Raw genomic sequence first — 17026 nt, forward strand, 5'->3', positions numbered from 1 at the left:
TACTCTGTCTAATTTTCTATTCCCCCTCGCTCCCCTTCCAGTCCAAATCGCCATCAGAATATCTGCGCGAGTACCGGGAGGCAGGAGCAGTTTCACAAAGCCAGGGATTGCTTCACTGGGATCCTGAATTATAAATAGGAGTTTTCAGGGACCTGGGGCAGCGTTGTAAAGGCTTCAAGGAATAAAAGGTCTTGGAAGAAAGCATAGCAGGAGCTGTATGGTAGTGGCCTTGTCTGGTTCTCACTGATTCAAGGAAGAAAGGAAGCAAGGAGGGAAGGACAGAAGGACGAGAGGAAGGAAAGAAGGAAGGAAGAAGAGAAGGCAGGAAGGCAGGAAGGCAGGAGGGCAGGAAGGCAGGAAGGCAGAAAGGCAGGAAGGAAGGGAGGAAGGGAGGGAGGAAGGAAGGAAGAGGGTAACTCACCTCAAATTTCTGTCGCAGTTCTTCATTGCCCTCGCTCCCTTCTGGCGGCACGGGCACATTGAAGTACTCGCCTTCCTCCTGGCTCAGCAGCTTGAACCTAAGGAGAGACGCGGAGTCAGGACAAATCCCATAACTGTCTACTTGGTAGTATTTTGTTGAGCAGAGTATGGGAAGGAGGCCTATAAAAAGCTCCACTTAAAAAAATATTTCAGTGATACACGCACAACCATGTTTATGGCCGCACAATTCACAATAGCCAAATCATGGAACCAGCCTAGGTGCCCCTCCACAGGGGAATAAATGGATTACAAGCCTGTGGTCCATACACACAATGGAACTCTACTCGGCAAAAAAGAATAAAATTGGCATTTGCAGAAAAATGGATGGACCTGGAGAACATTATGTCAAGTGAGATCAGCCAGTCACAGAAAGTGAAGGGCCAGGTGTCTTCTCTCATATGTAGAAGCTAGGGGTAATCAGGATACAGGGGTACCTTGGATAATGGAAGAGAAACCCCAGTGGAGGAGCAAGGGGGGTTAACGGAGGGTGGTGGGGAGGGGAAGGGAGACTTGATGAAGTAAACACTTCCATCAATGCCACTGCATATACAAAATCTCAAAGCCAATCTCAACATCACTTAACAACATCATCAAGTTGTAGGCAAAAGGGGAGGAAGAAGAAAGGGTGTGGAGCAGGGCGGGGGAAGTTCATCAAGGACCATGTGTATGTATGGCCCTATTACTCTGAGCTACATTGAAATGTGAGACTACAATGTACCAATAAAAGTATACTTAAAAATGCATTGAAGGTTTTTTGCTTTTTTGACTTTTGTGTTTTGATGTGTGTGTGTGTGTGTAGCCAAACGCACTATACATTTTCATAACTATGGATTTTGCATCCCTAATCCAAACATCGAAATCTAAAATGTTCCAATATCCAAAATGTTTTGCTTGCTGACATGATGCCCTAAGTAGAAACTTTCACACCATAAAACTTGGCTTCCTGCACACATTTGCTAAAAATATTCTCTAAGATTACCTGTAAGTTATCAGAAGGTGTATATGAAACATAAATGAATTTTATGTTCAGGCTTGGGTCCCATTCCCAAGGTACCTCATTATGTAGGTGCAACTATTCCAAATCTTAAATCGAAAACACTTCTACTCCCAAGCGTTTCAGATAAGGAATACTTGATTTGTATTCCATGGCCATCAGAAAAAAATAGTATACCTATAGCTGTATCTATATATATAGATATAATTTCTATATCTATAATAACCTACATAGATATAGATATATATAGAGAGAGTTTTATGTTTGTAACAGTTTGCAATGGAATGTCCCCCTAGACCTCATAGACACCAGGCAGCCATGTTGGAGGCAGGGCCTGGTTGTCAAGGAGGGGTCCCTGGGGATGTGGCCTTAGGGATTATACAAGGTACCTCCTCCCCTTGTTTTCTCTTGTTTCTTGCCTCCATGACGCGAGAGCATAGCCTTGCTCTTTCCCTCTCTCTGCTTTCTGCTGCCATGCCCTAAGCTCCACAGACCCAGCCCTGAAATCTCCCAAACTGTGAGCAAATAAATCTTCCTTCCACTAAATTGTGTGGTCTTTTTGGACTATAGCAGTGCAAATGCTGACTGAGACACTACGTGTATAGGAGACTAAGTTCTTTCTATAGACATGCACATGCACACAGAGTTTTCTTGAGTTAGACTGCTCAGCTGCTGTATGTTCAGTGAGTGCCTTCTCATTCTGACGATGCTGTGATGAGCCCCATGTGAATGCACCCCCTCCTGCTCTCCCAGCATGTCAACCACACATGTGACCACCTCTCCACTGGGCTCCTGGCTGCATCTGGATGGCTCTGGGCACCACAGTGCTGTTTTTCTGCAGAAGTCTGCTTTACATTCTCTGCATTCACCCTTGTAGGAAACATATCCCTTAGTAGTCAGGTACACTAGCCCTGCAGTCAAACCACGACCAGGTCCAAATCTGCCCCTGTCTCCTGGGATAACCTTGGATAAGGTGGCTAGGCTCTCAAGGCCTTTGTATTTCACATCTATAAACTGGAATAAAAGTCCTTTTTCATAGAATGGTAGTGAGGTTGGAATGGACACCTGTAAAATGATAAACGTACCATCTGGTGTTCAGCAAATGCTCAATTACTGGCATCTTCATCATTATAATTTTTTTGTTTTGTGACACTGGGGATTGAACCTAAGGGCACTCCACCTCTGAGCCATAATCCCAGCCTGATTTTACTACTTTTATTTTTAAACAAGGTCTCACTAGAGTTGCCAAGGCTGGCCTTGAAACCTGTGGTCCTTGTCTTAGACTCCCAAGAACTGGGATTACAAGTGTGTACCACCTTACCTAGCTGTTTCATTAGTTGTTTTTTTTTTTTTTTTCGGGGTCTGGAGATAGAACCCAGAGGCATTTGACCTTCGAGCTATACCCCCTGCCCTGTTTTTTATTCTTTATTTTGAAACAGGGCCTCACTAAGTACCTGAGGATGTCCATGATCTGAGATCCTCTGGTCTCAGCCTCCCAAATGCAGGGATTACGAGCGTGCATCACCACGCCCGGCTTCATTAGTTTTAAAATAGCTTTTTTGTTTTGAAATAATTTGAGTAAAAAAGATAGAGGGTTCCTTTCTACCTTTATCTAGTTACCTTAATGTTAATTTCTTTCATTGACATGGCACTTTTGGTAAAACGAAGAAATCAACATTGATGTATATTGATACATTGCCTTTTTACTTTTTCTTTCTTTCTTTTTGTACTGGGGATTGAATCCAAAGGCATTCTACATAAAAGTCATTCCCCAAGCCATATTTTATTATTTTAATTTTGAAATAGAGTCTTGCTAAGTTGCTAAGAGCCTCATTAAGTTGCTGAGGCTGGCCTCAAACCTGAGATCTTCCTGTCTCAGCCTCCCAAGTACTAGGATTATAGGTGTGTACCACCATTCCTAGCTATCATCATTATTAATAACATTAATGTTCTTATAATAAAATGATACGTTAAGTTTGTTTCTACCTAGTCATGAGATTGAGGGAGGGAAAAAAAAGAACATTTGAAGCAGTAGGAAAGGGGAAAAGACCCCAAACTCCTCATTCCCATTGATTCTCCCTAACCCAAATCTACAATTTTAATCATATTTTTCTCCATTCACAAATCTTCTTAGGAAGCTTCCAAAAATAGGGGACTAGGTGATTCAAAGCAGAGATGATAATTTGAGCCTCTACGCCTCTGTATTTAATATTCAATTCTTTTCTGCCAAATTTCCACTGAGATCACCAGAAGAAATACAAAAATAAGAGAACATCTGTATCTTTTCTGGAAGCAAAGAAGGGTTCCATGCACACAGCAGAGATTTCCAGGAATTTCTACAAATTAAGGTCACAGTAAGAGAACACAGAATAGTGACCGGCAAACTTTATCCATTCAGGTGCCGCCTTTGTGGACCTTGCTGAGCCTGCATATTATTTTGACTTAATGTTTTTTGTTAAAACATGTTTTTAGAGCTGGGTGAGGTGACACATGCTTGTAATCCCAGCACTTGGTAGGCTCAAATAGGACGATCATAGGTTTATAGCCAGTCTCGGCACTTGGTGAGGCCCTCAGCAACTCAAAGAGGCTGGGGGGTGCAACTCAGGCATAGAATGTCCCTGGGTTCAATTCCCAGTACCATATATTTACACACAAACAGAAAAATATGTTTAAATAATAAATTTACCTCTTCTTTAGGTAGTAGGAATTAGACCTAGAGGTAGTCTACTTCCAAGCCATACCCCAGCTCATTTTATTTTTTTATTTTGAAACAGTGCCTTGTTGAATAGCTAAGGATCTTTTTAAGTTAATGAGACTGGCCTCAAACCTGTAATCCTCCTCTCTCAGCCTCCCAAAAATACTGGGATTACAGGTGTGAATAAATTCACTTTTTTTTTTGTGTGTGTGTGTGTGGGTCTGGGGATGGAACCCAGGGGCATTCGACCTCCGAGCTACACCTATTTTTATTCTTTATTTTGAAACCGGGTCTCATTGAGTTGCAGAGGGCCTCACTAAGTAGCTGAGGCTGTCCGCGAACCGCGATCCTCCAGTCTCAGCCTCCCAAATGCTGGGATTACAAGCGTGCGCCACCACACCCAGCAATAAATTCACTTTTCAAGGACACTTTCTGGGCTGGGGTGTAGCTCAGTGGTCAGAGGCATATGTGAGGCTCTGAGTTCAATCCCTACAATAAAAAAATAAATAAACAAAAGAACAAATAAATAACTAAAGAACACTTTCTCTCCCTAGAAAGGCAATGTCATGTATTACAAGTACAAAGTAATTGTTTAAAAAAAAAGAAAAACAAGTGCAAATCCAGGTCATTCAAGTCTGGGAAAATGGGTTACCTACCCAAGGCCACACACCTAAGACCTGCCCCCTCCCCTGTCTAAATGGGAGACCAGCAAAGAGTCACACGTGTAAATGATTGTTCGGGACATAGTGGAATGCTCTGAGACCTTCTCTTTGCAGGTATTTCTGGAGTGGAAGGGCACTGACAAAAGAAAACCTTCTAGTGTACCACTCTCTATACTGATGCCTCAACACGCACCAGCCAAAGGCATCTGGGTTCTCAAACTTTGGCCAATATTGATGGAGATATAGCTGTCGTTGGTAAATGGAACCCCAGAGAACTCAACAAGCCTGGATCAGGCCATCAGGGTTGGGTGAGAGTCGCCAGTCTCCCTCCAACTCAGGTAACAGGAGGGTTCAGCACCTGGGACAGCGGAGAAGAGGCAAGGCTGCCTGGAGGGCGTTAGAGGTGACTAGGGCCATGAAAGGCAAACATAATCCCTTTGTCACAATTTCCACAGATCATCTAGCCACACGGGAGCATACTAAGCTAAACTGAGAGAAAAGAAGAGAGAAGAAAAAGGGAGAGAGGAGAAAAAGGAAGGCACACAGGCAGCCAGATGCCGTGGTGCACGGCTGCAATCCCAGTACTTGGGAGGCTGAGGCAGGAGGATTGCAGGTTTGAGGCAGCCTTAGCAAGTCAGAGGGACTCTCAGCAACCTAGTGAGAGCCTGTTTTAAAACAAAAATAAAAAATAAAAAGAGCTGGGAGTGTAGCTCGGAAGTAGAAAGCCCCTGGGTTCAATCACCAAGTAACACCAATAAAAGAGGAGAAGGAGAAGGGGAAGGAGGAAGAGGAAGAGAAAGAGGGGGAGAAGGAGAAAGACAGACACACAGGCCATGTTCTTTGACCATAAAACACTATAATATTTATTTATTCATTCATTCATTTATTGTGGTACTGGGGGTTGAACCCAGGGACAGTCTAGCTCTGAGCTATAACCCTCAGCCACTTTTAATTTTTTTTTTTTGAAACAAGATCCCACTAAGTTGCTGAGAGTGACCCCAAATCCATGATCCTTCAGTCTCAGCCTCCCCTGGTAATGAGATTACAGGCATGCGCCACCACACCTGGCTCGTGACACTATAACATTAATAATGCAAATTTAAACAGAAATCCAAGGAAATTTAAATCTCAACTGCAGACCTGGAGAAAGGAACAAAAGGCGGCTCATGGCAGGTGGGAGCAAAAGCAGAGGCGTTATCTATTCCCGCAACACATGTTCACTGTGTTCAAGGAGCTGGGGAGGGTCAGGGAGGCGAGTCTAATTAGCAAAATATTCAAGCTGCATCCCAAGGCAGCCAGCAAGTAAACTTAGAGCAAGGGAGAGGACGGAGCCGGTGCAAAGATCCCAGAGCCAATTCCTCCAAGAAAAAGCTAAGCAAGTAAAAGGGATGAGCCTCTGGAAAATCAAGGGGAAAGAAAGGAAACAGCGTGAATAAACAGATTGAAACAAAGATCTGCCAGCAGACGCAGAACAGATGAGGTGCCCCTCCCCTGGCAGCTTTGAGTGCGGTGGGGCGGTTTGTCATTAAAGGACAGGGACACGCCATAACGGTGTGTCCTGAGATGTTCCCTCCCTGCGTGAACGTCATGGTGTATTTAGGTGCCCTGGCCTCTGCACCCGGGCTCTGCGCTCTAGCCCCTGGCTCCTCGGCTTGAAGAAGTCTGTTCAGCAAGTCGCTGGGCTGAATACCACAGGCGACTGTGACACTGTAGTGGCTGCGGTGTCTCCAGGCAACGGGAGGTTTTCAGCTCCATTACGGTCGTGTGACTGAACCCACGTCGCACAACACATGACTATATAGCAGCACAGAAGGGCTGGCGGCGCTCAGCCTCTTCCAGAGGCCCCGAGAGCCCGTGCGGCTTAGCCAGGACCACACAGTGTTAAAAGAATCGCTGGGACCAGAAGCCAAATTTCTAGAATGTGGTACATTTAGAGTCAAGGCAACTTGGTAGATTCTTTGGTCCTTAATCTAAAGAGGATTTTTTTTTTTTTATCAGCGAAACGTGGAAGAGTATGTTTATTTTTGTAAAAGTTCTCTCAGTTTGACAACTGTTCCAACAGGTAGAGAGAGAGTGCTGCTGTCACTCAGAAGAAAGACTTAATAGAGGCTGAGAAGGCAGAAGCGCAGAGGGGGAGGGTGACTGGCCTGAGGTCACAGAGCATCCATCCATCTGGGTAGGAGAGTTAAGATCACTCCTGGCTGTCTACTCTCGGCCTTCTGCCTACCCCGGTGTTAGGAAACCGAACAGCATCTGTATACACTTGGGCTCTGGCATCACAGGGACTGGACCCCATCTCAGCACAGTCCCTTAGGGGTAGTGTGTTCCTAACACATTGCTTAGCCACCCTGACTCTTAGCAGTGACGCACTACCCAGGGCTGGGAGGATTAGCCTAGAGCCCCAGTGTACTTGTGCTGATGTTTTCAACCTGCTCCCGAGGCACCGTCCCCTGTCCTTGAGCCGTTTCCCCTCCCTACTCTCTGCCGCCATGGCTTGTCAACTCTACCTTATTATAATGTCATATATATATGACAACATAATATTATAATATATATTTGCTTGAGCTAAATGTGTAAAATTGTTTTAGGTAGACAACTGTTTTTGTTGTTTTGTTTCATGGTGCTGAGGATTGAACCTATGGGCATTTTACCCCTGAGCTATACCTCCAGTCTTTTGTACTTCTTGGGTTTTTGTTGGTGGTGGTGGTGGTACTAGGGTTCTTGGAAACCCTTCTACCTCCAGGTTACACTCCCAGACACCTATTTTTTATATTTTTATTTGGAAACAGGGTCTCCTAAGCCAGCACAGCTGGCTTTGAACCTGAGCGATCCTCCTGTCTCTGCCTCCCAAGCGTGGGGATTACAGGCATGCGCCACCATGCCTGGCTGTACTTCTTGTTTTGAAATAAGGTCTTGCTAGGTTGATGAGAGTCTCGCTAAATGGCTGAGGCTGGTCTCAAACCTGCAATCTTCCTGTCTTGATCCCAAGTACTGGGATCACATGTGTGCACCATCACAGTGTAGACCATTTTTTTGGCAGACCTGATGGGCACTGGCCCAAAAAGATGGCAGTGCTGCCAGGCCTGGCCCAGGGAAACCATAGGAAGAAGAAAGAGGAATTGGGGAGGCAGGTGGCACGGGAAGGAGCCTGGGAGAGGACAGCTCTGTCTGTCTGTCTGTCTGCCACAGGGAGGGAAGATGTGCTGGAAGGTAGTACTCTTGACTCTCCCTGAAGACAACTCAGGAATGGAGGCCCCGGAGTGCTGACAGAATCAGGGCTGGCGGTGGTGCCACACAGAGGGACCTCACACTGGGCACCCCAGGCCAGGTCCATGGATGGCCCCGCGCTGTCCCAAAGCTGGATGAGCCAACCCTACATCAGTGTGCCCTGACCGGAGGCCACTCCACGGCGGGGAAGCCCAGAGGCATCACGTGTAGAAAAGGGACCCTTCTCCTCGGCCACCGCGGGCTCAGAACACTGCAGGAGATGGTCTAGGTCCATTTGAGAACATCAAGAAACCGTGTCTTTTCTGCATATCCGATTAGCACTGCATAAACATTCAGCCTGGTTCCGGACTTCTCTTGCGAGTCAGTAAGCCAGCCGGGGCTATTGCTAGTGGCCGGCATCCTCCTCCTCCTCTCGACTCTTACTCCGGCAGTCTGGGGATCGGGTGTTCTTTCTCTTTCATCTCTCTAAATTTGACTTAAAGAGGAAGAAGCATCCAATCTGTGAGTCAGTGGAGGTGTGCTGTGCAGAGTCAAACCAGCCATATGTTGGGGAAAAAAATATCCCAAACTTGGGCCGGGAGAGGGGATGATTGTGTGTGACCTTTTAATGTCAGGCTGGAGCACTTTCTAATTAGGTGTCTCCTTTCTCACAGTAATATTACTCTGCTTAGCTTATTACTCACAGCTGAGCCGAGTCCAGCTGGCCTCCCTCGTCTGCAGAGAGACGGACGTTAACTTACAGAAACCCGAGATGAAGCTGGGCAAGGTGGCACACACTGGTAATCCCAGTACTTGGGGGGCTGAGTCAGGAGGATAACATGTTTGAGGCCAGCCTCAGCAACTTCATGAAACTCTGTCTCAAAATAAAAGAATACAAGCCAGGCCTGGTGGCGCACGCTTGTAATCCCCGTGCTTGGGAGGCGGAGACAGGAGGATCACGCAGGTTTGAAGCCAGCCGTGCTGGCTTAAAAGACCCTGTTTCCAAATAAAAATATAAAAGTTAGGTGTCTGGGAGCATAGCCCAGAGGTAGAAGGGTTTCCAGGAACCCTAGTGCCACCAAAAAATAAAAAAATAAAAAATACTTAAAAGAATACATAGGGCTGGAGGTGTAGTTCAGAAGTAGAATGCCCCTGAGTTCAATTCCCAGTGGAAGGAAGGAAGGAAGGAAGGAAGGAAGGAAGGAAGGAAGGAAGGAAGGAAGGCTGGCTACTGGCCAGCCTTATTTGCCTTATTTTTTTTTTCAGTCTAGTAGATAACTCCCAAGGCTGATTTTATTGCTGTGTTTACCAGTTTTATATCTAACTTAGCCAGATAATTTTACTATTCTTTTTTCTATGCATTATCCACATACCAGTTTTCCCTACTGGTTTCTTCATCATTGAGCTAAGGAAAACCTCAGAAAAGAACTATTGTTCTTAACCATTTGTGAATTGTGCTTTAACAAGCCTCCTTTTTTTTTTTTTTTTTTTTTTGTAGTACTGAGGATTAAACTTGGGGATGTTCTACTTCCAAGCTATACCTTTTTTTTTTTTTTTTTTTTTTTGCGGTACTGGGGATGGAACCCTGGGGCATTCTACCTCCAAGCTCCATCCCCAGCCCTATTTTTTATTTTTTTTATTTGAAATAGGATCTCACTGAGTTGCAAAGGGCCTCACTAAGTAGCTGAGGCTGTCTGTGAACCACAATCCTCCTATCTCAGCCTCCCAAATGCTGGTTTTACAAGCGTGCATCACCATGCTTGGCTCAACTAGCCCTTTTATTTATTTTTTTGTACTGAAACAGTATCTCACTAAGTCATCGAGGCTGCCTTCCAACCTCCAATCCTTCTGTCTTGGGCTCCCAAGTACTGGGATCACGGGTGTGCACCACCACACCTGGCTAAGCCTTTTTTCTTTCTTGCTTTCGGTGCATCTCAGCTCTTCTGCTCCTCAAAGCTCTCGTCACAACGCCATTGATTTGTTATTTGTATAATTTCTCGTTCAAGGTTTGCCTCCATCCCACCCCACGCCACGCGCTAAGTTCCACGAGGACATGTCCGTCTTCTACCTCGATGTATCCCTAGCAACTAGAACCTGGTAAACACTTAACCTACTTGAATAAAAGCCTGTGATAAGTAGGGAACGAGAACAAGGAAGTTATAAGGTGAACAGAGGCAAGGAGGTATGGTCCAGAAGAGACAATCTTCTTTCCTGCTAAGCCACTTTGATTTTTTTTTCTTCCGTTGGAACTGAAAAAGTTCCAGCTGAGATGATTCTGAAATGAGACCATTTATCTTAAAGAAATACGAGCTGCCACAATCAGCACTCCTTCCAAAGCAACGGGTGCCAGCTTGGATTATCTATTCTGACTCCTTTTCTCAGATAACTGTGAAGTAGCCAGGGAGAGCTGACCCGGCTCCTCCACTGATTATACTGAATCGAGATCTTTCCCCCCATAGGAAGACAACTAAGCATAAAAAACTCCAAAAGAAAAAAGACATCTCAGCTGGCCAGGGCCAGGCTCGGTAAACACTGCATGAAGACGCATCTTTTTATGAAGTCGAAATCTGACTGTGTTGATCAGATCTTTCAGGTAAACTGTAAGGGCCACTTTAGTGCTCCCAGGGCCGGTCAAGGGCTACAATCATATCAAGAGGGGCAGATGTAATAAAACAGGGAGGGTGAAGACTGTGAGAAATAGAAAACCATATCTTAGCTTAGGCGATACCTGCCCATAATCCCAGTACTTGGGAAGCTGAGACAGGAGGATTGCAAGTTTGAGGCCAGCCTCGGCAATGTAGTGAGATCTGCAGCAACCTAGCAAGACCCGGTTTCAAAACTAAAACTAAAAAAAGTTGGGGGTGAAGGTCCTGGGTTCAACCACAAACAGAGAAGGAAGGGAGGGAGGGAAGTCTTGTCTTATCTACAGGGTGCAGGAGACATTAACAATTCAATTGTTCTCAAATGTCTTGTAGCCCCAGATTTTAAAAATACTGGTGACCAGTTCTTTGATAGGCATGAGAACCAACTGAGACAGCACTCTGAGATCCACCGAATGGCCCACCATTGTCCGCGCTTTCGTGTTTCAGCTTCAGGGGGGAAGGGGCCAGACTACTCCATGGTTTCCACACAACACTGTTCTTACCAGCCGTCGACACTGGCTTTCTGTAGTTCGGATATCCCAAACGACAAAGACCCCATGAAGTCATTCCTGCTGGTCAGATCCCAATCCCAGATCTCCACCGACAGTCTTCTGTCTTTGTCCGATTCTTTCAGCTGACTGCAAACAAGGCAAAAGAGAGAAGTCAGTAGAAGCGACTGCAACTGCCCAGGGAGATAAAATGCAGGAGGGGACTGGCCCCGGGAGGAGGGATTCTTACATGTTCCAAGCCAGCGCTAGACACGCGCACGGTGTCCACTCCCCAGGGGGTGGGAGCAGTTCCCGCTTGACCACCTGTGGCTTAAACAGGCCGAGGGTCCAAGGCAAGCTCCGGTACAAACCCTTCTACCCACTTCAGCTGCTCTGCATCTTAATAGGGTTCACCGAGTTGGGAACTCCTACAGATGGCTGCCATGAGAAACGCGCTCTTGGCGGCACGCTTGGGTGTGTCTGCGTGTATACTTGCGCACAGGTGGGTTGAAGGAGAGACCGAAAAAACCATCTGGACAAGAGAGTCTTAATGGTGTCTTTCTGGGGAAATTGTGTCTTCTGAGGCACAGCCTGAAGACCAAGGGAGTTCCTAGTTTTACCCTGAGAAAGGAGAGAGGAGATTCCCTGAAGGAACCATGCATTCGGCTGTGGCTGGAAGCCCGGCCTCTAAAATCAGACTGCCTGAGGCTGAAGCCCCCTCCACCTTAGATTTGCCATGGAACTGGGAGCAAATTCTTGATCTCCCATAAGCTCCGTCTATAAAGTGGGAATGACACAAGTCAATGAAATTAGATCCCTTAACCCGTATCTGTTATACATAGTATATACTCAATAAATACTGGCCGTTGTAGTTCGCACCTATTGGCACAGATGTATCATAAATGGGATCCCAGATTCTCGGAGCCCTGGCAAGGGAAGATCCTCAAGGGAGCGGACAGAGATCTCCAGGGGGCTGTGGACCCAGTATCATACCTAAACTCAGCCCTAAAGGGGTTGTCACCACATCCCATAGGCTGTGTCCCAATCACGGCCGAGACCCAGAGCTCCTCCCACAATCTGAATAAACCCGACCACATGGCGCATCAGCTCCTTGCGTCCCAGGCCACAGGCATTCCCAACTCTACTAAAAAATGAAGGTTCCGACTTCTACTTGGTTCAATATACAAGAAGGCAGTTAGAAGAGAGAACAGGGAAGAGAGGGAGGGAGGGAGGGAGAAGGAAAGAAGGAAGGGAGGGAGGGATGGAGGAAGAAGGAAGGGAAAGAGGGAGGCAGCGAGGGAAGGGAGCAGAAGCTGAGAGAGAAGCCCTCAGTCCAGGGGACTCAGGACTGTGGGTCGCCAGCGGCCGCCGGGCTGCACACTTACAACTTAAATGTCTCGTTCCACTCGGGGTTGAGGGAGCACTTGATGGTTTTGGTCTTCTGCTTGCTCTCACTTTTGGGATCAGGAATCAGCTTGAGTTTTACATAGGGATCTGACAAGCCGTTGGGGTCCATAGGTACAAGGTTTTTAGCATCTCTTACTAAAAGAGGAAAAAAAAACAGTTTCAACATTAATAATTTTAAGCAGGAACTGGTGATGCCTGTAGAATGTGTGGCACAGTTCTTGGCATTGCATTTGTTGAACCCGAATGTTAATTTTATTAGCATCAACAGCTCAGAAGTGTATAATGCGTGTTAAGCAGAAGAGATGTAGATTCTGTTCTATACTGGCTAAAAATTGATCTGTGATTTTCCCGTTGGTCTCCCCACACTGATTCCAAGTGTAACTGAAAGTCTTTAAGCTTGTCTCCCACAGAGCCCACAAAAAAGACTGGCTGCTTTCATTTAGCACAATGTTTTTAAGGTTCATCACGTTATAGCATGTATTCACTCTCTTTTTTTAAAAACATACTTTAACTGGTGCACTGTAGTCTCACATCAAAATGTAATTCTGGGTGTTAGGAACATACATGCATACAGCGCGTGGTGAGCTTCCCCCGTCTTCCTCTCCATGACTCCTTTTTAAAGCTGAATAATATTCTGTTGCATAGATGTACCACATTTTGTTTATCAATCCATCAGTTTTTCAACATTTGAGTTATTTTGACTTTTTGACTATGAGGAATAGGGCTACGAATATGTGTGTAGCCAGACACAAAAAGTCGCATATTGTATGATTCCACTTATATAAGACATCCCAAGCAGGCAAATCCATAGACACAAACAGCAGACTAGTCATAGCCACTGACTGAGGGTTGGGAGTTGATCTGCTTCGTGAGTATAGACTTTTCTTTAAGAGTGATGAAAATTTACTGGAACTAGATAAAGATGCTGGTTGCAGGACACTGTGACTGTATTAAGCACCGCTGATTTGAACACTTTAAAGTTGTTAATGGGTCATTTTATGGAACGTGAATTTTGTCTCAATTCAAAAAAGAAATAGCTAGAAGAGTCAGAGTTGCCTTCTAAGCCAAGGAGCACATTTTATCTGTGTGTCGCTCCAACGCAGCACCCAGAGAAGCTGGAGAAACATCAGCAACATCTGTCAACAACATCCTAGAAGGCTAAGCACAGGGAAGGAAGCAGAGCATCAGCATAGAACATGGGATGGAAAGAGAAAGAATGATGAGAGAAACACCAGCCTCAAGAGATGGGAAGACTGAAATGCCACTCACATGAGCAGTCAAGGGAAGGGGGCAGAAAATGAGGCCCGTGGCTGAGCATGGTGGTACATGCCTGTAATCCCAGTACTTAAGAGGTTGAAACTGGAGGATTGTAGGTTCAAGGCCAGCTTCAGCAACTTAGCAAGACCCTGTTTCAAATAAAAAATAAAATAGGGCTAGGGTGTATCTCAGAGGTAGAATGCCCCTGGGTTCAATCCTCAGTACCACTGAGATGAGAAAGAGAGAGAGAAAGAGAGAGAGAGAGAGAGAGATGATACAGAGTTAACGATCTCACTTATGATAGAAAAACCCAAAGTAATATATTGTCAATGAATCAAACTATCTGGTAGTATTATGAATATATAATATCTCCTACCAGAAATGCAAAGATGATTCAGTCTTGGAAAATCTAGTATTAATATATTCATCAATTTATATAGGTGAAAGGAGAAATCCTTAAGATTGTTACAGTTATCTGCCAATAGCAGGGAAATTTCTGAACAGAAGTTCTATCTGAAACAGCAGCACCACAGTTCCTGATCAATGCAATTCCATTAGAGTCAGCAGTAAGACAAAGAGGCTCATTGCCACGGCCATTACTCAACACTCCTCTGAGTGTTCTGCAAGAACAATGAGACATACATGGGAGTTGCTACATGACAAGAAGCTCCAGATGGCAAGAAAAAATGGATCTGAAGAGGGAATGTTGGGGAGCACAGGGCAGAGCACCCCCTTCCCTGTTCCCTGCAACTTTTGCTTCCACCCAGTCCTAGTAATCTCCTTCCGCGCTTATACCCTACAGCTCGGCATCCCGGAAATTACACTTCACGTGCCTGCTATCTTATGTTGCTTTCTGTTTTGTCCGGTTCATCGACTCTATTGCCCTACTGAAACCAGTCTTTCCCACCAAACAGTCCATTAGACCCCAGACATTCTACTTCCCCACCCCCTCCTGCTTTCCCCCCACTAGCCCCAGCTTAGACTTTAGCGTGATTCTAATTGTTTGCTTGAAACACTCTACTCTCTTGGTCTGTCTGTTTTCTTTCTATATTACTTATCTGACAAAATCCCAACCCTAAATTTAAAGACTTGCCCTTTATTTCCCTAGATCCAAGCAACTGACTATTTCTGGGAAAATGAGGGAGGGAGAAAAGAAGAGAGAAAAGGAGAGAGAGAGAGAGAGAGAGAGAGAGAGAGAGAGAGAGAGAGAGAGAGAGAGAGAGAGAGAGAGAGAGAAAGAGAAGGAAGAAGGGACTTGCCTATAATAAAGGGTTGGGAGTGGATAAATGAATTAGAAAAGAGCTGAGTGAGTTATCAGGATGCAAGTTATAACTTATTCTGCACTGAAATTTTTCTATAATCCAGCAATATAGCACTTTCTTCTGTTTAACTATAAGTCAAATCCATCCTCTATCTCAGCTTCCAAATCAAAAGCAAGAATTCTTCCTCTTTTGCCTTGATTCAGTTAAGTTCTACAAGCAGCACCCTACTGTGTGCTAAGCTTTCTGCTAGGCACAGGGGACGCAAGGGAACACAAAGTGTTCATTCTGTTCACAAGAAACATGAAACCAAATTCATCAAAAGTATGGCTGATTTATTTTATTTTTATTTGGTGTATGTGGTACTGGGAACTGAACCCAGGGGCATTCCACCTCCAAGGTATACTCCCAGCCCTATTTTATTATGATTACTTTTTATTTTGAAACAGAGTCTAAGTTGTTGAGGGTCTAACTAAGTTGCTGAGGCTGGCCGGGACTCTGTGGTCCTCCTGCCTCAGCCTCCCGAGTACTGGGATTATAGGTCTGCAGCACCACACCCGACTAGTCTAGTTGAATTTTAAAGAGACAGCATCCAGGTCACACAGTGTCAGGATACAGAACTACAAAATTCGAGGTTAGGCATCTTACCTAGCAATTACTTCATGCATTTAAACCTCAATATCTTGATATTTTAAGAAAATGGATTGCTATAAGAGTAATATTAGATAAAGGATATACATGTTTAACACAGAACTCTGGACCTTATCAATGCTTTCTAAGTGCTAGTAGCACTACTGCTATTTCACCGTTGTTATTGTACAGGGTCCTCTTTCACAACGTTTTCCCAAGTTTATCATAAAGACTTAACCATTTCCAAGTGGATCAGTATCAAACTCATGCTTTTTCTCCTTCAGAATAATGAATTTGACCTTCCCATTTGAATCTTTCCAGAAAAGCACTTCTCAAATCCTAGTGTGGGTAACCATCACCAAAGGACTTATGAGATGGGACCCACCCCCACAGGTAGATACTGAAGCCATAAGTCTGGAGCAGGAGCCATTTATTGACTTCTTTCTCTGTATCTATCTCTCTCCCCTTCCTCCTCCTACCTCTCTTTCCTCCATCCCTCCCTCTTTCCCTTCCTTGTACTGGGATTAAACCTGGGAAAGCTCTACCACTGAGCTACATCCCAGCCTTTTTCATTTTTTCATTTTCAGACAGGGTCTCACTAAGCCGCCCAGGCTGGCCTGGAACTTGCGATCTTCCTGCCTCGGCTTCACGAGTAGAGCAGCAGGGATCATAACTCGCTCATTGGCTTTTCTAATAAGTCTCCCCATGGGACCAATGCTGGGGCTGGTCCTGGAGCACACACTGCAGGACGATACTTTCTCAAGATACCCATACATTTTCCCCATCGAGTACAACCCTCGCCTGTTATTTTCTCTCATTTCCTGAGCCTTCCAAGGAAAATAGCATGTGCCAGTTTCTAGTCTGGGAGTGACACTTCTATCACACAGCGAGCTGAATAAAAACATGATTTGAGATGCTAAAGTGCCAGAAACGTGTCTGTCTGTTTGATTGGTGACATGTACGCAAGGGGAAACAGTCTTTCTTCCCTTATCGGGCCATCCCCCTCCCCGTCGTCTTATGAATTGACACAGGAAGACAGTCATTGAAAAACCATCTTCTCCTGTAAGCGTACAACTTCCCAGCAATTTCAGTGTGCTCTCTGCGAGACAACAGTGTGCCATACGCCAAAGTGGCCACTCTCAAGACTAATAACAGTGCGTGTCTATAATCCCAGTACTTGGGAGGCTGAGACAGGAGGATCACAGGTTCAAAGCTACCCTCAGCTACTTACTAAGGCCCTCTACAACTAACTTAGTGAGACCCTATTTCATAATGAAAAATAAAATCAGGTTGGGGGTATAGCCC

General features: G+C 45.2%; 1 protein-coding gene across 2 annotated transcripts in view; it reads right to left on the bottom strand.

The window, feature by feature from the left end:
* The window catches only part of PRKCB (protein kinase C beta), a gene marked incomplete at both ends in the record, with an annotated part of 354426 nt that overhangs the window by 100357 nt on the left and 237043 nt on the right, over positions 1–17026 (bottom strand). For both annotated transcript variants that reach the window (XM_080702806.1, XM_080702805.1), the window contains 3 exons: positions 422–518; positions 11184–11318; positions 12554–12710. In XM_080702806.1, the coding sequence (XP_080558932.1) occupies positions 422–518; positions 11184–11318; positions 12554–12710 (389 nt within the window). The remainder of the gene's footprint in view (positions 1–421; positions 519–11183; positions 11319–12553; positions 12711–17026) is intronic.

The sequence above is a fragment of the Muscardinus avellanarius genome (assembly GCF_963383645.1).
Source record: "Muscardinus avellanarius genome assembly, chromosome: 10".
In the NCBI taxonomy this organism is placed as follows: domain Eukaryota; kingdom Metazoa; phylum Chordata; class Mammalia; order Rodentia; family Gliridae; genus Muscardinus; species Muscardinus avellanarius.